This window comes from Antrostomus carolinensis, unplaced genomic scaffold (assembly GCF_000700745.2).
Source record: "Antrostomus carolinensis isolate BGI_N321 unplaced genomic scaffold, ASM70074v2 scaffold1076, whole genome shotgun sequence".
NCBI lineage: Eukaryota > Metazoa > Chordata > Aves > Caprimulgiformes > Caprimulgidae > Antrostomus > Antrostomus carolinensis.
Window position 1 is genome coordinate 42,221 of NW_010319580.1, and position 11,025 is coordinate 53,245.

Below are 11,025 nucleotides of genomic sequence, written 5' to 3' on the forward strand. Positions count from 1 at the left end.
AAAAATAAAGATTAACTTTACGTTAGAATCCCCCCACATACCTCATCTTAATGCGACTCAAGTTGCGTATTTTCATCTGGATTGGGAATCTTTTGACTCTGCTTTACAGTTTTCACTTCTTGATGCTCCACATCTTGGTTGTATTTAGTGTAAAAAAACCTCAGACCATAACAACTACACAGTGGAGGAGTGAGACTAGTCACCTACCATTTGAGTGTGGGGTTTGCATCTGTATCCTCACTGAAAACTTGACTTTAGTCATTCGATTCAACTGAAGTTCAAAAGTCATGTGACCACAGTCTCAGCTGAACATGCTTTTTATTGTCTTACATTGCATTACATTATGTTTCACTGTTTTAAAGAAAGCTCAGATTTGGCAGTTACACCTAAGCTAGTTTATTGGTTGGGGTTTTTCTTTTTTAAACTATTTTCAGGATGACAAGGAAAAAGTATAGGCAAATAAACATTAAAATAGCAGAAAGTCTTTCGTTAGAATAAACTGGGTAGTTCCACTTCAAAGGACAAGAAGAACTAGGTCTACAGAATTTGATCTTGTTAATGTTTCTAACGCTATCGTTTCTGATGTCCAAAAGCTGCTGCTTCCACGTGTTCAGCTGTTTTGGCTTCTGGCACAGCCTCAGTCAATAAGGGAGCACACTCTAGTTCCTCACATGCCAAAAGGAGAGGAGGCATTCTTAATTCCCAAAAGAAATCAGCTACGACTGGATGCAGTCAAATGGTTTGATGGAACACACAGTCTGAAGACACAAACTATTAAGAAGCTCTAGATTATAACAATCTGTGTGAACTACTAGTGATGTGGATAAATAGACTGAAACTAGTTATTTGGCTTTGATCATCTGCCTACAGCAAATATACATAAGAGGGTCAACAAGAAAACAGAACCAGTAGGTCCACCTGCCTAGAATTACATCAAGTCCTGCTTGTGTTTAAAGCATCAGGCGAATTCTTCTTGAGCGTTGTCTTAAAAGCTTGATAAAAAGCTCAGATTATTTCTATAAACCAGTTTCAGAAAATGTGCAATTATTCCAAGAGGGAAAGTTATACTTTGCCTCTTTTTAGTCACAGGCTTTGGAAAAAAAAATGTTTAAAGATATCAGTTATTCAGTGATGAATTGTTTTGCAGGTTTATGCCACAATTAAACAAATACACACAAGGTGTTAGCAAAACAAATACACTGTTACTTAAAACAGAGGTGCAATACCAACAGCTAACATTGACCATTCCAAATTATTTTAAAGCATTCTTCTAATGGCTATTGCTAAAAAGTGTTTAACACTTCCCCTAGATCCATCAGTGGTTTGTCAAGTGACTTGATTTCAAAATTAATAAAGACCATTTCAAGGGTAATTAAGTTCTAGCGATTTTTATTTCTTTTCAATTCAATCAATTACTAGAGACCAGACTGAAAGGTTTGTGAAGTACAGAAAAGCTACTGATGAACAACAAATTCTGCTGTTGCAATCAGAAAGCATTCTGTGGAACTCCACTGTTAGGTGAAGCACAAGGCAGATTCCAAATGAAAGAAAACAGTAAAGGGATAATATGGCATCTGCCATTGCTTAGAGAACAAGAGCTCACTGGCCACGTTGCTGTCCTACTGATACAGTTACTGAATTAAATTATTTACAATTTTTTTCTGCACTTGTTTTATTTTAGTAGTTCAAATAATAGTTCAAAATAATCAAATGGTTAGAAGAGTAACTGCAAGAAAAATAAACTTATAAAATAAGAATAAACAAAAAAATAAGAATAAAAAATAAAAATAAACAATAAAATAAAGAAAGATAAAAGTGGTTAAATACATTTCTAGTGATTTGTTAACAGAAGTTTATCTCTAGAAAGTGGTGACCATTTAAAAGAAAAGTGACATCTTCAAAAATATCATCTCTCTCCCCCTTTCAGGTAAAGTATAACAGTTCATAATAAAGATCTCTGAGACACTAAGAGGCTGTCAAGTCAAGTCAGTGAATGCCAGTTTACAGGCAAAATAAGTTTACAATAAAAAGCAAGCTAAACTGAAAATGAAATCTATCAGAATAGAAGGCAAAACAACAATATTACATACAAAATTCAAAAAATGGGTCTATGCTACAAAGAAAATATGAGCTTCACTTTAGAGATTCTACTGAACCAGTTTGACTGAAAACTTGTTTATATATTTTGTATTTATCAGCTTCACAAATTATGGCAGTCTATGCTACAAAAAAATATGAGCTTCATTTTAGAGATTTTACTGAACCAGTTTGGCTGAAAACTTGTTTATACATTTTGTATTTATCAGCTTCACAAATTATGGCAGAAGGTTCATAAATGGACCTGCAAAGCCACTTGAGTCAAAGAATTTAGAATAAACTGATGAAGACAGAGAAGCTGCATTATATTAAACACCCTGAATTAGTAAACGAGACAAATCTGTATGATCCTCCTAAGGAAATATAATTTTCCTACCTGTTGTGCGCATAAATAACTTATGCGGCTGACTCTCATACCCCCGAGATGTGTGCAGAGCAATCCAATCAGGATTTATTAACTTTGCACTGTAAAACAAAGTACAGACACATCAAAATGGAGACAGTTCTCATTTCCCTTTACACCCCTTTCAGCAATAAAGATGACATGCACGGGAGCATATTCCAAGAATTAAGATGAATGAGAAGAAATATTTCAAAGAGCAATAGTGATCAATGAAAGAGCTTCATCACCACTAGACCAGTTTACACTATAGACTTTAGCTGCTATTTCACAATTAAAAAGAAAAAAAAAAAAATCTTTGAAAACAGTAAAAATGGAATACAATATTTATTAGGACAAGATAACCACCTTCAGTCTAGTTCCACTGACTTTTAAAAAAACAATTGTAAATACCTTTCATACTTAAGTATTAAATATAAACCATTTACAGTTCACACAGATGCCTCACATAGCTGTGCCTCTGCACTTTAACCTACATTCTTATTCCATAAGTCTCATTCCAACAGCAGTAAAGCCCTTGTGGAAAAAGTATTCCAATAACAGAATTCTATTTACATGATATCCAGTCATCAAATGTCACTTGGGCTCTCAATACAAGAGAGGTTTCCCATGCGACGCACTCGATTCCTGCAACACTTTTCTCTGTGCATCACTGAGCCAACGGTGGCTAATATGGAAAGCTAAAAATCTAAGTCACATCTACATCTGCTAAAATTTAAGGGCCTGGCAAAAAGAAGAATGTAACCTTTCAGTCCTCCTTGCAATAGTCACAAGACAGAAAAATAGCAGTATTAAAGAAATAGGGATACACATAAAATCTATTTCCCTAGCTTTAGAGTAGCAAACAATGCTTTCCATTTCATCAGCTGCCCCAGATTGATAGTTTTTAGCTACTAGTTTCTCTCCTCAGGAGAGAAATAAATTAAAAAAGAAAAAAAAGAAAGGGGGTGGGGAAGAAAAAAAAGAGAGAGGCAAATTTAGTGTTTTGTATTCTCCATATAAATAAGTATTTAAAATAACAAACTTACATGTAAGCACACAGAAAACTGTGATACGCAGTAAGAGGTGGATAATCAAGGCCCCAGTACAGTAGGTTGTTGTCACTTGTATTGAAGTACCTTAAAAAAAAATATATAAATATAAATAAGGATCTAAATTTCCAGCTTTGTTTCAGCCCAAAGAAAAGGCTGAGTATTAAATCAAATATTTTTATTAATGCATTCAAAATTCCATCCACTAAGACAAAGCCTGCACAAAAATAGTTGTACACATCTACTGTGGCTCTAGATTTGTTTATGTGGTAGGCTCTGCAGGTCCTCACCTCCATCTACAAACCCAACCTACACTTCTCATGTATGTCAATTATTCCAGAAGACAGCAGTCAATTTGACAAAAAGAAAATAAAAACAATGCAGTTAAAAGGAAATTTCAAAAGAAATAGAATTCACTAGTGATTTTTTCCTTACCTTTTTCCTAGATTCCTTTTTTTTTTCTGGACTTGGACAGCACATTTAATATGTGACAATGACTTCTGAATAGTTAAATTTTATCTGCTGCTCTGTTTTTAGACTGTAATGTAGCAAGCTGTAAACTGCTTCTGCTCAACAGGTCTTAATATGAAAATTCTGAAAAACCACCAGCAGAAGTTACACTGCTGGAAAGCAACTGAACAGAAGTGGAAAGGGGTGGTATAAAGATATTAAACAGCCAAAGGGGCAAAGTCTTGGCTTTTCCAGTTTCTCTCTTCAAAGGCAGCCAATTTTGGACATTTATTACAGCAAATTATATTTCTTGAATTCCTTATGAGCTGCCTGAAGTATCTTATGAACTGATAATAAATCAAATTTCTTTGAGTTGCATCTCTGCTTCTTATCCTACAATTCAAGATTGCTTGTGCCAAGGCATTCAGTGCAACTTAGTAGTAAGTTCTCCAGTTTTGTTTTGGTTTTTAATTTTACTTTCCACAAACTCATAGTTTCAACAGAAAAAAAACCCAATCCCTATACTCAGTAATATTTAGCAAAAAAGCCTTCACAGTTTTAATTAGCAGTATAATAAGACAGAATGTTCGCAAAGTAGCCTTTAATAAATAATGTCAAGGCTCTGAAGAATAATATAAAAAAAGAAAACATTTAAATTCTGGCCTCTGGCTCAGAGAAATCTCATACAAGTACAAACTGTACTGTAGTTTACTGCAGTTTTGGGGTTTTTTTTAATAAATCTGTGTTTTGGATCAAAGAAAATAAGCATTGAGCATGCAGCTGCATTACCTGTACATGCCTGTTTAACAGTAAATGGGACAATTTAGTCTGTGAAAAGATCAAGAGATCTTACAGGACTACGTCCTCATGAGAGAGCTACTCTCTATATTTACCTAGACAAATTTACAGACCACCATGTGCTTGCTGCACAGACAGCTTTTCTAAATACTAAATAACAGCAGTAGAAGCGATTAAAATCTCAGCTTCAAATCTGAAGGCTATTTTTACATACCACAATATAACATCTTTTCACACTGTGTATTTCTACAATACAGGAGGGGAACACAGTTTTGTATTCCAGAATGTAAACCCTTTCCTGTCAGCTGAGATGTTCTTTTCCAAACACCCAAGACTGATACAACTTCACCATATTAGAGATTCAATTCTTAAAGTAGACTCGATCCAAAAAACTTCTGTTATAAATAAAACCAAGAGCAAATACAACAAGACCGAGATGCCCAACTGGCAGCCTATAGGCTAAACCCAGCCTGCAATATAGTTTCATTTACAAATAACAACTGCTATAACTCTTAATTTTAAGTACATATAGCTCTGCATATCAGAGTGGATCAAAGCTGTCAGCTCTGTTATTATGTCAGCTCCCCATTATCTCAACTCCAGCATAATGAAGTGTTGGGATATTCCAGAAAACTGTAAAAAGAAATGATAATACAAATACAAGGGATGATCTGAAATCACCATCTAGAGTCATCTGCAGAGTTCTACAGAGCGCTGTACTTTCAGAATTGGCCCCACATATATTTATAGAAATACAATTGAGTTAATATTCTATTCTGTCATATCAGTCTGTTCCTCAACAGATAGCTGAGGAAAAAAAATTACTCCAGTCAAACAGAATGCAATGATCCCTGTTGGAAAAGGACCTGGAGTTTCAATTTCTTCCCATTTGTGTCGTAGCATATACACAGACTAAAGAATTTTAACTGTTCCATGCAAGATCTAAGGAATATTAGAAATAATGGAAAAAAAAATTAATAATTTTCCTACAGTTTTAAGTGGTCTGTACCAATTAAGTTCACTATCCTTATATCTCAATTCTAGACACTCACATTTTAAAATCTATATTAAGAATATGGGTGTGAGCAATGAACTTGCAGGTGTAAAAAACAGCCTATGCCTCCAGCACAAGAATTCAAGCCTCTGCGTTTACTGGCACGTCCCTGCCTCTCAGCTTAGGGTATGAGCAGAGTTTGTATTGGCTTTGTCAGTGCTGATAATCAGAGGAGGTTTTGCACGTTAGAGAACTGGAACTCAGGAAGCTGAACTGATTTTTTTTTTTTTTCCTAAACCAAATGAACAAGCCTCTCTATGATCTCTCATGTAAGCCTAAAAAAATTGTTTCTTGACCTTTCCAGTCAATTCAAAACAAAGCCAGAGCTTCACAACAGATAGACCGACCCATCAGGATATTTTGTTCTACAAGCTCACAGCCAGCAAGTCAGAGTTCAAAATTTTATTATTTTTTTGTGAAGAAAAAGGTACCTTAGTCTACAAAGAGGGTGATATATTACTACAAAAAGTTTTTTAGAATAGTTCAGAGAACAGTAGATGTTGCAGAGATCTTTAAGGTGTATTGAAACCAGATACAAAACAAAGTTTACATTTCCCCCTTTGCAACCTGAACTACAACAGCACTACGTACCACTGCCTGATGGGTAAGTTGTAAGTAACTTCTTGCCAGTGTCTCTGAGCTTCATAGTCTCCATACAGAGGTGGTTTTCCTGCACCTAAAAAGAGATGACAGATTATTTAGGAATTTATTTGGTTTATGCAGACTGCTTTCCTCCAGACACATCTCTATATTAATATATTACTAATTTTATTCTCCATTCCTCTATGACATTTGAGAATAAAATAGAGACCTAATCTGCTATGCAGTCTAACAGGGAAGGGAAAAAAAAGTTACGTGTTCTTTTGACTTTCTGGATATTTCTGTGATAAGCATTTATCAAGATATTTCACTGTGAAGAATTGCTTCCTCATCTGACAAAAAAAAAAATCATTTCCAAGTGTAGATGAAAAATGTGGCACTTTCTCTGAAAAAAGAAAATGAACATAATGGACATCTTATACTGATTTTGTGTGAATTAGTATGCTTTCTTAGTATATAATAATTAACAATGTTCTCACTTGTGTCTCAGCCACGTTGTAGTACCTTGCTATTAAAAGTAACACCCAGCCTTATTTTTAAATTTACTTAGAAATAGGACCTGCTGCAAGTCCCCCAATTCCTCTCCTTTTCCTCTGTTGCCTGCTTTAGAAGGCAAAGAATATGGCATGTGTCCCTGGCCCCTTGATTCTGAATCAAGAGTTAAGATGAGCCATTTATTAAATCAGGCCACTCAGAACACAGAGGAGGTTTAGAAGAAATTTTCTTCTTACTATTTAGAAAGCTTTGTAGATTATAACTGCTCCAGTTTGGTTTACAGGAATTCTTTCACCCATTTTTCAACTGAGTGATTGTTACACAGCAGCTCTGCAAAGTGAGTTATGCTAAAGGACACTTTTCACATGTGCATACGCAAGATGATTTTTTTTTTTCCCCATGGAAAAAAGCTCTATCAATGCAAATACTTGAGACATCTACTCAAAAAGAATTCCTTCAAAGTAAACCTAGCTCTGATAATGGCACTATGATAAGCATCTTTATCACAGAGTTTTATTTAATTCTATTAATCTGCACTTATTGAGAACAGAAACTGGACTGATCGTACTTCCAGCAAAATATTGACACCAGCCAGACAAGAGATTTAAGAGTTTCTTTAAAACACAGGAAAGCCATCAATAATTTTCTCACATGATCTATGTTTGTGGGAGTCACACAAGTTCAGATATGTACTATTTATTCCTGGGCATTGGACAGAACAGGTTATCTCCACTAATTTATTCCTGGATAGTATAGAGAGTAGATTATCTCCACTATAGGACACATTCAACTAAAAGTTTCCCAAACAAGTGAGGTTACTGGAGAGCAGGAGTTTTATCCGTGTCCATTCTGTAGCTATAAATCTAGTGGAACAAAGAACCTGTCACAGGATTAGTGAAAGACAAAAATAGGTATTATTCAAATTTTAGTGTGTGTATATGTGTGTGGTTTTGAGTCTGTATACACACATATATAGACACACACATTTTATTACAGCTTCTCACCCTCTCAAAAAAAAAAAATGAAATTAATTGGCTTCAGAATGATGACAAGAGATCTTAATCTAAAGGTCCATTTACTAAAAGCCAAATGCAGACACTGACCACACATCAGTTAGTTTGAGAACAGATATTTAGCTTCCTTCTGCTTCAAGCATTCACTATAAAGCCAAACAGAATTCAGAATTAATAAAAATTTAGTATTTTATTTTAAAAATGTCACAAATACTTTAATTTAGAGTGGTCTTATTCAGTTTTATTGTTACCTGAAAACAGACACCTTTAAGGGTCGGAAGCTGCCTTTCAACACAGGTATTTAGCTTCTACTCATTTACCAGGAGCTTGGTAATGCATTAAAAAAAATTACACTAATGAAAAAATTCATTAATCTATGAAGTCAAATTTTTCCTCAATAACTCTCCAAGACCAACTAATCTAAGGTCATTGTAAATAGTAACCTTTCAAAACTAGGTGTTAGTTATCTCACTACCACAACCCCAATTCCAGAGGTGGATCCAAAAGCATGCCAGATGACACACAATAGAATGGAAAGGATACAGCGATCCAAAACTGCACAGTAGATGAGGGTAGAATCAACCTCCTTCCTTCTGGCCACCCACACCACCCACGGTTACAGAATATGCTGAATCAGCCAGAATCAGCCTCCCTGCTTCTGGCCACCCACGGTTACAGAATATGCTGAATCAGCATTTCCACCAGGGTCTGCTCAGGGAACGATGGCTACTTCTAAGCCTTTGCTCAATTTATTGCACTGAGCAGCACTGAAAGCAAAACAGGACCACATCAGTACAAATGTTATCCTGCACAATTTTTTTCCTTCCTCCTGTCATTAGTTTAATACTTCTGAAGGAAGCCAAAGACAAAAAAAATTCCAGTGTACTTATGCATTCGACAATTCTTCCTAACCTTCAGGTTTGCCTTTTTTTCAGCCAGTCAATGCTCAAAGTTAAGCACATGCTTTAATAATTTGCTGGATGGGATAAGACTCGGCTTTTCCTATTTCAAAACAAGTTACACAATCATTGTGTAGGAAACAATGATTTTTAAAATTGTTATTTTAGTTCAGGTATTATTTTAAGACTGATTTTCTGAATCCTGACTGGTATGAAATTAAATAAACTTTAAAAAAAATCTAGTTAGTAATGTAATTGTAAATACTTTCAGTGTAACAGAGATGTAGTACTGTGTGCCAAAAGCCAGGGTGTTTGTTTTTCTGCCTATAGATGGGTAAAAGGGAGCCTCAATTACTACAGAACAGATCCCTTACGATGGCATTTTCAGAAAGCAAGTCCAAAATAAAACCACTGTGTAAGAAGGTATGCGTGCAACTTACCTTAGAGCAAACGAAACCCAGCAGTTACCAGTTTAAAATCACTAGAATACTACTGAACAGCTCCAACAACTCAGGGGACAAGGCTCCAATTTCCTTATCAGAAACCCAGAGTTGACTTTGACTGAGCTTGTGATTCCTTTAGCTGATGGGCATTGCAAGTAATTATTTTTTTTTAATTATCTTTTTTAATTTGCAGAGAGTAAGCTTTGTGCAAGTTTTTGCTAACTGTAGGAATGGCATTGAGAGGTCTGGAAAAAAATGTGCTAGTTCTTTGCAAGCATTATGAGATGAGGAGGAGAAAAACCCATCTATTAAAAGAACATAGCTCTAGTTCATGCTGTAAACAATCTGCAGGACGTGCAGCTACAAGGCAGAGCGCAATCGCTCACTCCACATCACTTTTACCTGTCTTCATTATCACCAGTACAGTTTTATCTAAATAAAAAGTTCTGTTACAGAACTTAAAGGACAAGATTAAACAAATGTACAATTAGACTGCAATAATATTCTGCAGCTACTGAAACAACAAAGGCAGAGGGGTGAACAGCCAGCTGTTCTTTGGCTCCTCCTAAAACATTAGTGACCATCACACACAACCCTCCACCAAAAAAAAAAATAAGTTTTGGTGGGTTTTTTTCAGTGTTTTGATCCAAGCAGCTGTGATGTTAATCACTGCACACTTCAGAAAAAATAAGAACAAGGTATTGTATGAACCTTAGGGAAACAGAGAGGCACTGAAATACGACAGTCCTTGAAATAACAGAAGCACAGAATGTTAGGGATTGGAAGGGACCTCAAAAGATTATCTAGTCCAACACACTGCTCCCTATTTCTGATTTTACATGCAAGTTTATTTTCATTTATCACAAGTTCCACAATTCACCTTCACGTGGCTGTTTTACAGACCATGAACACGTGTTACCTGAATAAGAACCAAGAGATACAGCCCAGCGTACAGTAAGTGCCAGTAAAACAGTAATTGTCATTAAGCTCCACTTCTCCATAGCTGGTCCTTGTGACAAGCCAAAAGGTACCTGAAAACAAACATCAAAATCATTGCAATGATACTGTACATGGTTTTCTTCCCCAGGCATTTCATGGCACTACTGATGGTGCTGGTTTTCTCCCCACCCAAAAGCATTCTGTTACTATTTTTCATCTGGAAGCACGTGGCACTCAGGAGGGGTTTTCAGTACTGGAGAATTTCTAAACCATGAAGCCAAATGCTGCCCAAAAGTAACTTCTCCCACTTCTGAGCTAAAAACTGAAAAAGCATCTGAAAAAAATACATTAAAATAGCAGCATGAAAAAGTGTAAAAGATTTCAAACCACGTAAGAGAATTCAGATATCAGATCAACACTACGCTGTGCAGATATGTACATACTAAAACATCACCTTAATAAGCTCCACAGAATTTGTTATGCAAACACGGAGCGTGTTTGACTTTAAGTGACAAGGGAAGATTCTACAAGAGACCAATAGAAAAGATTGCAGTGGTGGTCAACATACTCATGCCAACTACATATGCTAAGTAGTTCACAAACTAATATTTGACACTGAACAAAAAACACCTCTTCAGAGAAGTCTGTAAAAATTCCTATATTAGTAACTCACTAGGGAAAAAATATTGTCAATATACAGTTTTAAGAAGTGAGTAAATGTCCCAGTATTAAGTTAATATCACTTATCTTCGCAATTAAGAACACCACAGCCAAATTATGGTACATGCAGATCTGGTATAGGCTTC

The 11,025-nt window shown here is 35.6% G+C and overlaps 1 protein-coding gene across 1 annotated transcript in view; it reads right to left on the reverse strand.

Moving 5' to 3' along the window:
• Window positions 1–10,315, reverse strand: part of ALG6 (ALG6 alpha-1,3-glucosyltransferase) — a 20,627-nt gene extending 10,312 nt beyond the window's left edge. Inside the window, exons 1-5 of the mRNA XM_010169264.2 lie at window positions 10,200–10,315; window positions 6,422–6,506; window positions 3,526–3,615; window positions 2,474–2,562; window positions 1–15 (exon numbers count right to left, since the gene is read on the reverse strand). The exon at window positions 1–15 is cut by the window's left edge and continues 77 nt beyond it. Coding sequence (XP_010167566.1) covers window positions 1–15; window positions 2,474–2,562; window positions 3,526–3,615; window positions 6,422–6,506; window positions 10,200–10,281 — 361 coding nt within the window. The 5' untranslated portion in view covers window positions 10,282–10,315. The remainder of the gene's footprint in view (window positions 16–2,473; window positions 2,563–3,525; window positions 3,616–6,421; window positions 6,507–10,199) is intronic.
• Window positions 10,316–11,025: the final 710 nt, after the last annotated feature.